Source organism: Dama dama, chromosome 12, assembly GCF_033118175.1.
Source record: "Dama dama isolate Ldn47 chromosome 12, ASM3311817v1, whole genome shotgun sequence".
Taxonomy (NCBI): Eukaryota; Metazoa; Chordata; class Mammalia; order Artiodactyla; family Cervidae; genus Dama; species Dama dama.
Window position 1 is genome coordinate 15,123,303 of NC_083692.1, and position 12,674 is coordinate 15,135,976.

Genomic DNA, 12,674 nt, shown 5'->3' on the forward strand with positions numbered 1-12,674 from the left:
ACCAGTAGTTAGAATACAACAGACGAATACTGAAATGCAGATATGAACAAGTGCCATAAAAGCAGAGAAAAGTGGCACTAAGCCAAGACTTTCTCCCTAAATGGAAATATCTTAGTGCATTATTAAAATAATTATAATAAAAATGCATAACTTTCCAGTTTAAAATGCTCTCGTGTAGCGAAGAGATATGACCAAACTGTTTAATATCATCTTTTACCAAAATGTGTACACAAAGGTCTAAAAGACAGAAGTCTTTTAGACAAACGTCAGACAAAAGTCTGAAAGAAGGTACACTCAAATCTTAGATGTGTGCCTCTGGATGGAAGGTTTACGGATGGTAATAACCTTACTTTCATTTTTGTTTTGTCTGAAATGCTTTACAATGAGAATGATGTATACAGTATTTTGTTTTATGTAAATGGGATTTATGAAGCACTGTTGTTTGACTTGTTGTTTTCTTAAAACACGTTGGGAACTATGGCAGTGTATGTGCCTGCCCTCCGTCTGTAAGAGCAAGGTGGCAGGCAGTGCTCTGGTTCAGTCCTGCCTTCCGTTTGAACATCCAGGTTGTTTCTGAGTTTTTCTGCTAGAAGAGGTACCACCTACATTCATATTTTCCTCACTAGGCTGATTAGTCGGAGAGGGCAATGGCACCCCACTCCAGTACTCTTCACCTGGAAAATCCCATGGACGGAGGAGCCTGGTGGGCTGCAGTCCATGGGGTTGCGAAGAGTCGGGCACAACTGAGCGACTTCACTTTCACTTTTCACTTGCATGCGTTGGAGAAGGAAATGGCAATCCCCTCCAGTGTTCTTGCCTGGAGAATCCCATGAACGGGGGAGCCTGGTGGGCTGCCGTCTATGGGGTCGCACAGAGTCGGACACGACTGAGGCGACTTAGCAGCAGCAGCAGCAGTCTGATTAGTGCCTTAGGGTAAATTCCTAGCAGTCTTTAGAATGCAGAGTTAAAATGATATAAATTTGCTGTACTTTTCCAGATTGCCTCCGAGCACTGTACAGATTTTTCCTCAGCAACACCTGAAATCAAAAACAGTGACTGTTTCTGCTCACAGGCCCACATGCATCATTTGAAATCTTTCCTAATCTAATAAATCCAGCAACATTAATTTTTATTTGATTATTAGGTGCTGAGCAACTCTTTATACAGTTACTGTCTTTGTGTTTCTTTGTAAATTGGCGATTTTCAAACTGTTCTTCTTTTTACTGGTTATAAGAGCCCTTTGAATTGCAGTATTTTTATTTTTAAATGCTGATGTCACACTCACTGTCTTACGACTTTCGTTTGGATTCTGTGTGATGGCCTTTCTCTTTCTCAGATTATTCTCTTACCTTTTCTTTTGGTCATTTTGTTGTATATTTTTTGTCTAAATCTCTCATTTACATGAGATTTGGAGAGTATACTATGAGAGAAGTATTGAATTTTGTTTCCCAAATAGATAATACGGTCAAGAATTCCTTAGATATTTTCTTTCATGTAAAATTTTGAATCAGCGTTTTATTTTTCTCTTCCTTTCTCTGTATAAACAGAGGAAGCTGAAACAATGAGTCCATTTTTACTTGTCTTCTGCTAATTACCACACATTGCCCTCTGTAGCAAGACTCGCAGCTTCAGATCAGATTTTTTACTTTGTGGGAGGATCTCCTTTTTCTGGGTTAGATAGCAGATAAGATTGCTTTGTTATGAATATCTGAAGGTGTAAATAGTCAACTTTTGGCCATTTTATTTGTGTTTATACTATTTTTATTACCTTACCTCTCTTTTCTACTGGTTATTTTGTAAAAAGAGCAAATTTGTGTAACTTTGTAATCCCTTCTGTCAGTGGTGAACAGTAAAGAATCAGATTTATGTTGGGGGTGTCTCCCACCCCTGATAAGTATACCCTAAACTTGATGTTGCATACATTTTTGGGCGGAGGACTCTTAAGGGCCTTGTTTCAGGGCATATATTTTAAGTGTGAAGTCTATAGTGGGTAGTAACAGTGGTCTTCCAAGCGTTTATCTTTAACAGGAAAGTTATGCCTCTCCTTAATGGCAGTATGCCCCAAGTGTTTCCTAGGCCTGTTAATTGCCGTAATAGCAGAGCCCTAAGAACTTGGTTGTAGACAGACAGCTGGTCAAATCAAACGTGAAACAGTCTCTACTGATTGCCAGGCTTGTTTAACATATAGATTCAGGCCTGTCCAGACTGGTGTTATTTTTAATCACTACTAAGATAAAACTATTTAACAAGCTTTTATTGAATATATCCTAGGTGAAAGGAAGTGGGGTATGCACTTTGAAGTTTTTCTCCCATATTTGCTATTTAGAAGGTGTATGTGTTTACAGTAGTTTATTCTCATTTTCTTACTCAGCTTTCTTTATGCATTTACTTCTGAATGGCTCCCTTGGGATTAAAGATACATTTGATTGTTTATATACAAAAAAAGCGAACTGAATGGCAAGGTATTTCATGAAAAAAATTGGTCATTTCATAAGCATGCTAACCAATTGAGTCAACTTTACCACACTCATTTAATTGAGTTTCTGGTGTTTTTGAACATTTGTTACATTTTAAATGAGATTTTAATTCAAGCTATCAGTAGCCTGCCCATTTTGCTCTGTTTTTGTTCTGTCCGATTCTAATGTCCTTTGCTATCTGAGACATGCTTCCTGAATAAGAAATGTATTATTTGCATTTTAGGAATAAAGTTAGACAAGGGGAAGATACTGTGTGCTGAAATTCTTTTTTGTGTGCTACAGATATGCAAAGCCTAGAGAAGCTGTTGAAAGATGCCATTGTTTATGGTCAGCCTCGGACACGAAGGCCCTGGAAGAAAATTCTAATCCTTGTGGAGGGAATATATAGGTAATCCTGCTATATTTATTCTGATATCTGATTTGCCACATTAAGTCATAGAAGTTTTAAGTTGAAGGGGACACTAATCTAGACCCCTCTGAAAACTAAGGAGACAGAATTTCTGACTTGTTAAAATACCTGGGTCTTCTTTACTCTTTTCATCATGCTATATATATCATCTCCCAAGTTTCCTTTCTATTTGGGTCCATTAATTTTCCACTGTTTGTATAGGGAGTTTACACATAAGGAAAAGAATTAGAATATGTTTTCTAATGTGTCAGAACAAATTACATGCGATTTAATTTTAAGAAATATTTTATATTGTTTACCTATTTGCAGCCCTTGCATTTATTCTCCCACCTCCTAATGTTTTTTATTCTTTCATGTAACTTTAATTACACATGCAATATATGCAAAGTCAAATGTTGCCTGTAATTGCAAACTTTAGAAGAATCTACTGTGACCTCTGTCCCTCCATGGTGAATTAAGGTCACTTGTATTCTGGTGTTTGTTTTAAAAGATCCAATCTCCTTTCCTCTGGATATCTGCCTAGCCATGGCATTGTCTGTCATTGCCAGTTTAAAACCACAAGCAGCATTGTCAGATCATTTAAAAAAGCAGTGAACTTAAAATAATAATAATGAAGTGGCCACCTCCTGGTTTTGAGAGTTGAAAAGTCTCAGTGTGTGTGTGTATTTGGCCCTGTTTTGCTAGCATGGAGGGGTCTATTGTTCGCCTTCCTGAAGTGATTGCCCTGAAGAAGAAATACAAGGCATACTTGTATCTAGATGAAGCTCACAGCATCGGGGCTCTGGGCCCTACAGGACGAGGCGTGGTGGACTACTTTGGCCTGGATCCTGAGGATGTGGACATCATGATGGGAACATTCACAAAAAGCTTTGGTGCTTCTGGAGGATACATCGGAGGCAAGAAGGTAAACAGGCCCTGACAGTCGAGCAGTTAAGGTTCACTAAGGCACTGGCCACTAGATTTCAGTTTTGAGGAGATAGAGTCCCGAACTTGGACGTGGAGATCCTAAATTTGTTTGCGGATCAAGCCCCTGGTGCCAGCAGGCGTCACACTTCAGCTCCCCCTGAGTGCCTCTGATAAACCAAAGGCAGGTCTGTTCATTGTTTTCCTATTGGAGCTTCGTGCTAAACTATATCCTGGTCTGAGGACAGATACCATCTTGTATGAAAGAAGACAGTGGTGCTGCCCGTTCACCCAGTCTTCTGTTGGGTCTGAGTTGTGCTCACTATTTCAGACATAGCAGGGATGTCATGGGAGCCAGTGGGGACAGAAGACCAGCTTCGTCCCCTACCCTTGGTCTCAAATGCGTCTTGGGTGAGCATCGAGACAGGAGGGAAAGAATTACTTTGCTGGCTCTGGGTACTGCAAGGCATTGTCTTTGCCAATCCAAAAACTACATAATGAACTCTGGGGTATTTGAAAATCAGTGTAGCATGGTGGAAATGGTTGAGGCATGGAGACAAAACCCTAGGTTCGGGTTTGAGTATTTTCCTAACTTTGTGAGACCTCGGGCAAAGTACTTAATGTTTAAGTTTCCTTATCAGTAAAACAGAGATAAGTGTGCCTGGCTGACATTTGTAGCAAGAGCTTAACAAATAATATATGTCCGTGCTATAACATGGAAATAACCTTGAAAGCATTATGTTAAAGAAGTCAGTCAAAAAGGCTCACCAGTACAGTATTTCTTTTAGATGATATATCCAGAATAGGCAAATCATAGAGGCAGAAATAGGTTAGTGGTTGCTGGGGCAGAGGAGATAGGGGAAGTGGAAAGTGACTACTAACGGATATGAGGTTTCTTTTTGAGGTAATGAAGATATTCTAAAATTAGATAGTGATGAAAGTTGGAAAGCTCTGTGAAGATACTGAAAGCCACTATATTATACACTGTGGAAAAGGGAATACTATAGTATGTGATTTGTATGTCAATAAAACAGTTATTTTAAAAATCTATACACAATGTTAGGAAAAAAGCAATGTATGTCAAGTATTTGTACATGGTACTCTAAATGTACTTTAATTCCTCTTTAAAATTTGACCCTGAGAATCTTAAAGTAGGGACTTTCTCTTCATCGTTGATTGCTTTTAGAGAAATGCCATTTTCAGTGGTTTTGGTCATGTTCGATAGATTTTTGCCCTAAATTTTTGTTAGTAGGAAAAGGCTATCTCCAGGCTTACTTTGGAGAATTGATTGCTTTTTGGTAAGATTTATTGCTAAACCAAAAGATAGAAAAATAATACTCTGGGAGATCATCAAGATACAATATATTTACCTTTTTATATTGGGTTTTGTACAATATTTCATATTTTCGAAGTAACACACTACACTATTTCCTGGTTGCATTTTGTGTTTCCTGGTTTGGTTCTGAAACATAAGCTTCTTTGTGTGCACATTTTATTTAAAGACTTAGTGAAGTTAAAAGGCATCAGAGAATAGGGATATATAATTGATTGATTGGAAATTTTTCTTACTGGCAGACAAAGTTGTTTTTTTTTTTCATTCAGTGAGATAGCTTTAATGTTCTTATGAAAAACCCAGTAAACTTCTGTTTAATTTCTGCCACATTTATATCATTTTATAAATCTCTGTGTATCGGGAGGATGTTTAATGTCTTTAAAGTTGATATTAGAGAACTGTCTTTCTCTTACTCAGAAATGTAAGGATGGGCTTTGCAGGCATGGGGTAAGATGCAGATGATATTTTCTGTAATACTTAGAAGTAAGTCGTATCTAAAAGCAATCCAAACAGTTTCTTGTTTAATTTAGCATTGTAGATCTGTTTATAACATTAAATGATATGTTTTCTAAATTTGAGGTCTTTTTTAAAACTAGTTTTTCATCCTTCCATGTTGTGGCATGTTTAAAAAACAAAACAAGAAATTCCCTAGTGCTTCAGTGGTTAGGACTCCACGCTTTCACTGCTGGGGGTGTGGGTTCAGTCCCTGGTTGGGGAACTGAGGTCCCACAAGCTGTGCAGCATGGCCAAAATAACAAACCAAACAAAGCCTAAGGACGTGGCCTGTTGTTGTTCAGTCGCTCGGTCATGTCCAGCTCTGCACCCCATGGTCTGCAGCACGCCAGGCCTCCCTGTCCTTCCCTGTCTTCCAGAATTTATCCTCAGGTTCATGTTCATTGCGTCAGTGATACCATCCAACCATCTCATCCTCTGTTGCCCCCTTCTACTCCTGCCTTCAGTCTTTCCCAGCATCAGGGTCTCTTCCAGTGAGTTGGCTCTGCAGATCAGGTGGCCAAAATATTGAAGCTTCAACTTCAGCATCAGTCCTTCCAATGAATATTCAGGACTGATTTCCTTTAGGATTGACTCGTTTGATCTCCTCGGTATCCAAGGGACTCTCAAGAGTCTCCTCCAAAAAAAAAAAAGAGTCTCCTCCAGCACTACAGTCTGAAAGCATCAATTCTTTGGCAGTCAGCCTTCTTTGTGATATAACTCTCACATCCATACAAGACTATTGGAAAAACCATAGCTTAACCTTTGTTGGAAAAGTGATGTCTCTGCTCTTTAATACACTGTCTATGTTTATCGTAGCTTTTCTTCCAAGGAGCAAGCACCTGTTAATTTCATGGCTGCAGTCACTGTCCACAGTGATTTTGGAGCCCAGGAAAATAAAATCTGCCACTGTTTCCTCTTTTTCCCCGTCTATTTGCCATGAAATGATGGGACCGGATGCCATCACGTTAATTTTTTGAATGTTGAATTTTAAGCCAGCTTTTTCACTCTACTCTTCCACTTTCATCAAGAGGCTCTTTAGTTCCTCTTTGCTTCCTGCCGTTAGGATGGTATCATCTCCATATCTGAGTTTGTTAATATTTCTCCCAGGAATCTTGATTCCAGCTTGTGCTTCATCCGGCCCAGCGTTTCTCATGATGGACTCTGCGTATAAGTTAAATAAGCAGGGTGACAACATACAGCCTTGACGTACTCCTTTCCCAATTTAGAACCAGTCCATTGTTCCATGTCCAGTTCTTGCTGTGACTTCTTGACCTGCACACAGGTTTCTCAGGAGGCAGGTCAGGTGGTAGTCCCACCTCTTTAAGAATTTTCCACATCCCAACAAATGTGGATCCTTTTGTTGTGGTCCACACAGTCAGACGCTTTCGTGCAGTCAGTGAAGCAGGGGTAGGTGTTCTTCTGGAGCGCCCTTGCTTTTTCTTCTAACCCAGCTGTTGCTGACAGTGTGCTCTGCCCGTGTTGGTGGGCCTAGTGTCTCAGACTGACATCCCCAGTCAGTGCTGTGGAAGGGAGGAGGCTTCTTTCACCCAGGCGGAAGGCAGAGAGGTTGCCAGTGCACCCACCAATGGCCTCTAATGACTTGCCTCTGTGCCCTCCCCAGGCGCTGATCGACTACCTGCGGACTCATTCCCACAGCGCGGTGTACGCCACGTCGCTGTCCCCGCCTGTGGTGGAGCAGATCGTCACTTCTATGAAGTGCATCATGGGGCAGGATGGCACCACCCTCGGTAAGGCCTCCTTTTCCTGGAAAGTTTCCTGGACCCAGTCAGTACTCAGCGGCCAGACGTGCTCTTTTTTCTTGAGTTTTTTCCTAAATGAGAAGTCAGGCATACTTCTGGGCGGAGCTGACGGGCGTGTGAGGTCTGGGTTTCTGTGGCCGCTTTTCCCTGTGTTTACACATGCCGTGACAGCTAGCCTGGCTCACTTCCTGCTGCGTTGTCTTCTCTCCAGATGGTGAGGCTTTAACCTCACTGTCTTACGTGTTCTCGGTGAGTCTGAGGTGATGAGTCTTCAGGGTCTTGAATTGGATAATTTCGCGTGAAGATGTAAATTAATTCACTGGGTAGTGATGTTTCATTTCCAAAGTATGTAAAAGCTGCTCTTTCCATGAATTAGTGTCCTTTATTTAATGCCTTTTAAAAGATTTTTACTTTAACATACAATAATTAATAAAGGTCATCCTGAATCTGTTTGTTCTGTCTTTGGTAGGATTTGTAGTCCAAACTAGATGCCCTGACTTTAAAACATCCTCAAGTGAACAATAGAGTGATGTTCACTTCTTGACACTTGACTTTTATTTTATATCACTAGAGGGCAGCATTGACTGTAGAAACATTATAATAAAAGGGGAGCATTTGGGTTTTTTGTTTTTTCACTTTGAAAAGAATCTTCATTGTGAGTATGAGACATAGATTTGCTTGTTGCTTTTTTAATGCTTCTAAAATCAGTTTTACTCTTGTAAAACCTTATCAGCCTTGATAATCTCCACTCTTCAGCTATGTAATATTTTGTGGTACGATTGATCTCGCTTTCATTGAGAAACAGGAAGAAAGCAGTGCATCTCATTTTCATTGATTTGAGCCTGTTTTCTTAAATCAGAATTTCACCTTAATATTTTTTCTGATCTGTGGTACATACATTGTTGTTAGCTCTTGAAAGTGTTGATCATTTTCAGCTTCATAAACCGATTCCTTGGGGAAGAAAGTAATTCAGTAATGTTGTGAACACTGCATGTAGCTTTGTGAAAAGCTCCCTGTTAATAGAACTACAACGTTATCTTCTTTTTTTCTTATAAGGTATTGCTGGAAATAGTGTGCTTTGACCTGAGTATACATATATGCTTTTATATGTAACTGTATGTGTATCTATACTAAGACGCACACATATATATACATAGCTATTGTTTATCTAGTTATTTGACATAGGTTTAGGTGACTGAAAAACGAATGTTAACAGTTACCAAAGTTACCTTGGATAATGTCTTTGCCCGATCCTAGAGCATGGATCTGAGTGATGTGTGACCTCTGTATAAATGACTCATCTGTGCTAAATGACGAAATCTAGGCTCTCCTGGTAGAGAGAAGATGAATGATGATAATTAGATATAGACTTTGGGTTAGCACTTGTTTTCCAGTTTATCTGTTGCCTCTGTAACCACCCTCTAAGCTTAGTGGTATAACACAGCAGCTGTCTTAACTATACTCACAGATTCTGCGGGTCCGGAGTTCGGTCAGGGACGGCTTGTCTTTGCTCCACAGTGTCTGGGGCTTGAGCTTGGAAGACTGATGATTGGGGGCTGGGAACACCTGGAGACTTCTTCCCTCACACATCACCTGAGCTGGCATGACTTGAAGGTTGGACTCAGTTGAGCTGTCCTCTCCACGTGGTGTCAGTCCTTATGGCCTGGTGACCAGATAGGATGCTGCAGAGAGCATGCATTCCTAAAGGATGTGCCGAAACCCCATGACGTTCTCTGATCTGCTGTTAAGAGCATGTCACCAAGGCCAGTCCAGATTGCAGGGCATGGGGGACCAGATTCCACCAGGTTGAAGAATTTGTGGCCATTTTTAAAACTTGCCACCACCAGCTTTTAGATAGTATATTTTAAAATTAGTCCCTAAAACTTCTAATTAGTATGACAGACTTCTGTTGGCTACATTGTTTCTCTCAAAATATAGGATAATAAAAATCTAACCAAAAGTAGTTAGATTTTTTTTTTTGGCCACTCCATGGACTATAGCTCTCCAGGTTCCTCTGTCCATGGAATTCTCCATGCAAGAATACTGTAGTGAATAGCCATTCCCTTCTCCAGGGGATCTTCCCGACCCAGGGATTGAACCCAGATCTTCTGCATCATAGGCAGATTCTTACCGTCTGGGCCACCAGGGAAGCCCCAGTAAAAAATACCATTTCTTATAAAGCCTGCTATCTCATCCTATTTAAGTTTGGCCCGATTTTTTTTTTTAAGATTTGAGTCGGTTGGGGAAATACTTACTTTTATGACATTCTTGAACGCATCTTTTCATTGTCCTTAAAGAAGAAAAGGTGGAATCTGGCAGTAGCCTTTTCACTGTGCTTTAAGGTGACCTTTAAAAAAGAGGTATCTGCAATTAATTACCTGATATGATTTTATAATAGAAATCACCTGCCTTGAGAGAAACTTAATCTCATATGTTCAGAACATTGAATCCCATTAACTCGGCAAACATTGAGTATCTCACTACGTATTAATATTAGACTGTAAATCAGAATCCGTAGATAGTGGACATCCAAGCAGATTGCTTGAATGAGCTGTGTACTTGGGGGTCACTGGGGATGTAGAGGATAGCGGGCTGTTGTATTAATCCCAGAGATTACCATGTCATAGAAAAATGGAAGTTTTATTAATCATTCACCAAATACTTGCGTGCCCACAGTGTGCGGTAGGTGCTGTTTCTAGGCACTCCTGATTCATCAAAGAATAAAATACCCCTTGATTCCTGCCTTGTGGGGTTCTAATAAGGGAAATAAATTACACAGTTGCCAAAAAGTGGTAAGTACTCTGGAAAGAAACAGGAAAGTATGTGTTGGGTTCTGGAGATACAATCTGCAGTTTTAAATAGGGTGGTCATTGAGAAGGTAAGATTTTATCGAGCCCTTGCAGGAGGTGGAACTTTAGCCCTAAAAATCCAGGGTGAGAAGGTCCTGAGATACAGATGACTGTGTTCAGCAGTAGCGTGGAGGCCACTGTGGCAGAAGCATAGTAGTGTAGGTGGAGTGTGTGAGGGTGGGTGAGCAAGGTGGCTCACAGGTAGAGTCTTGTCCTACAGGAGTGTTAGGTTGATATGAAAACACAGGTATACTGGTTCTCTTGCCTTGTGTAGTACCAAACTCGAATTCTTGGACAGTTTCTATGGGCTGCTTAATACGAACAGACTTGTGGCCTGTTTCCCAGAGGTTAGGAATTTTATAGCCCCTTCAGATTTCATGAAAAGTGCAGAATATAATATATCCATGCTTGTCTTTTGAAGGAATTTGTCTGGAGATCAGAGTTGCTTAAGAGCTATACTGATATTTTTCTTTGAGTGAATTTCAGTAGTGCAGTGAACTGGAAATGGGGGAAGCAAAGCGTGACCCATATATGAACAGAAGTGACTGTTACATAATATTGATGTTGCAAATAAAACAACTCTTTCTTCACTTAATGGTAAATGTGAATTTACATGTGAATGTGAAAGTCACTTAGTCCTGTCCAACTCTTTGTGACCCCATGGACTGTACAGTCCCTGGAATTCTCCAGGCCAGAATACTGCAGTGGGTAGCCTTTTGCTTCTCCAGGGGATCTTTCCAACCCAGGGATCGAACCCAGGTCTCCCATGTTGCAGGCGGATTCTTTACCAGCTAAGCCGCCAGGGAAGCTCAGATACTTCACATACGATTTCTGTTTCAGAATAAGAGGGGCAAAGAGAATGTAATGTCGGTGCTTAGTCCTGTATTTAATGTTGGTTTAAGGGAGTATTAGGAATAAGAAACTGGCTTTCTTTTTGTGTCCTTAATGTAATTTTCTGACTTTGTTATCAGACATACAGATATTAAGCATTATTTTAAATAGCTCATTTTTGACATAATATTTTCTCCATTTTGTAAGATGTAATAGTTTTATATACTTGTGCACCTTTCATTTCTCTGTTGTGTAAACTTATTTCACTGTGAACAGTCCTTCTTGTGGGGCCACTCTAGAAGTTTTTTCCTCACCAAAGAGGATGCTAAACCAACAGAATTCCATTGTAGACAGGACTGAAGACAGAAGAGTCACCAGCAACTTGATTTCCTTTTTTATTTATTTTTTCCTCCTGTTTCAGTTTCAAATAATTCAGAGACTTGTAGGACTAGAGGCTTTAAGCAAGCTGCAGTTAGCACAGCATCTTTTCGTTTGTTTTTACCCTGGGCCACTTGTACCACCACCTGTGTGTTCTAATTTCTTTGCCACACCCTTGCTTTGAGACCCCGATTCACTTTTTTGAAAACATTTTGTTCAAAAGATGTGTGTGTGTGTTTTAAGATCATGAATTTGTTATCTCTTCCATAAGCTACTCTCTTATTGGAATTGTTAGCATTATATATATGACCATAAATTTGTGGCAGAATTTCATTTTTGACACTGATTTAGCAACTTAAGGGGTGCATACATTATCTCTACTAAAGTATTTATTTTCTTTCTTGGCCCAGTATGGACCCTTGTTCACTTGCAGGTCTCTTGTTTCCATACAAAGATCATCTTTGGTTATGTCTTTCATTTTTAAATGTATATATTGTTTTTTGAAACTTCCTACAACTTCTGGGAAAAAAATGGAAATGTAGGAGAAAATAGGAGCATCTTATCTTCCTTGGTGTTCCTGCTTTTTCCAATTGGTATTAAGAAATCGGGAGCAGGGGAAGCGAACTAAAAATTATGAAAAAAAGTCACAATAGTTTAAAATGTTTGTCCCTAAATTTCAGGATGTAGACCTGTAGTCGTATGGCAGAGTTAATGTCTGTCATCATAATGTTTTGAAATCTTTTTTTTATCTGTAGAACAGTCACAGACTTACATAAAAGTTGGAAGTACAGCCCACAGAAATACTTTTTTCTCCTGAATCATTGCTGATCTTATGCTCCGTTATCCCAAGTGCTTTAGTGTGTACTTCCTACAAAGGTATTTTCCTCCATGACCACAATACAGCCAATCAAAGCAAGAAATTTGCACTAATACATGAATATTATTTAATTCACTAATATGAACTTGCTGTCACTGAATGTCAGTGAGTAATAGTGGTACGCTGTTACTGTCTGTTCCTCAGGCCGGCATCCCGAGGATGTGGGATGTGGCTCAGGGTCACCTGTTGCACTGAGTTGTCTTGTCTCTCTAGTCTTCTTCAGCCACAGTTGCTCAGTCTTTCTTTGACTTCCATGAGGTTGACACTTTTAACAATCACAGGCCAATTATTACACAGAATATCCCTCAATTCAGGTTCATCTGGTGTTTCCTTGTGATTAAGATTCAGCCTGCCTGCCTTTT

The 12,674-nt window shown here is 39.9% G+C and overlaps 1 protein-coding gene across 1 annotated transcript in view; it reads left to right on the forward strand.

The window, feature by feature from the left end:
* The window catches only part of SPTLC2 (serine palmitoyltransferase long chain base subunit 2), a 96,025-nt gene that overhangs the window by 41,980 nt on the left and 41,371 nt on the right, over positions 1-12,674 (forward strand). Inside the window, exons 7-9 of the mRNA XM_061156526.1 lie at positions 2,760-2,865; positions 3,571-3,790; positions 7,239-7,365. Of these exons, the coding sequence (XP_061012509.1) occupies positions 2,760-2,865; positions 3,571-3,790; positions 7,239-7,365 (453 nt within the window). The remainder of the gene's footprint in view (positions 1-2,759; positions 2,866-3,570; positions 3,791-7,238; positions 7,366-12,674) is intronic.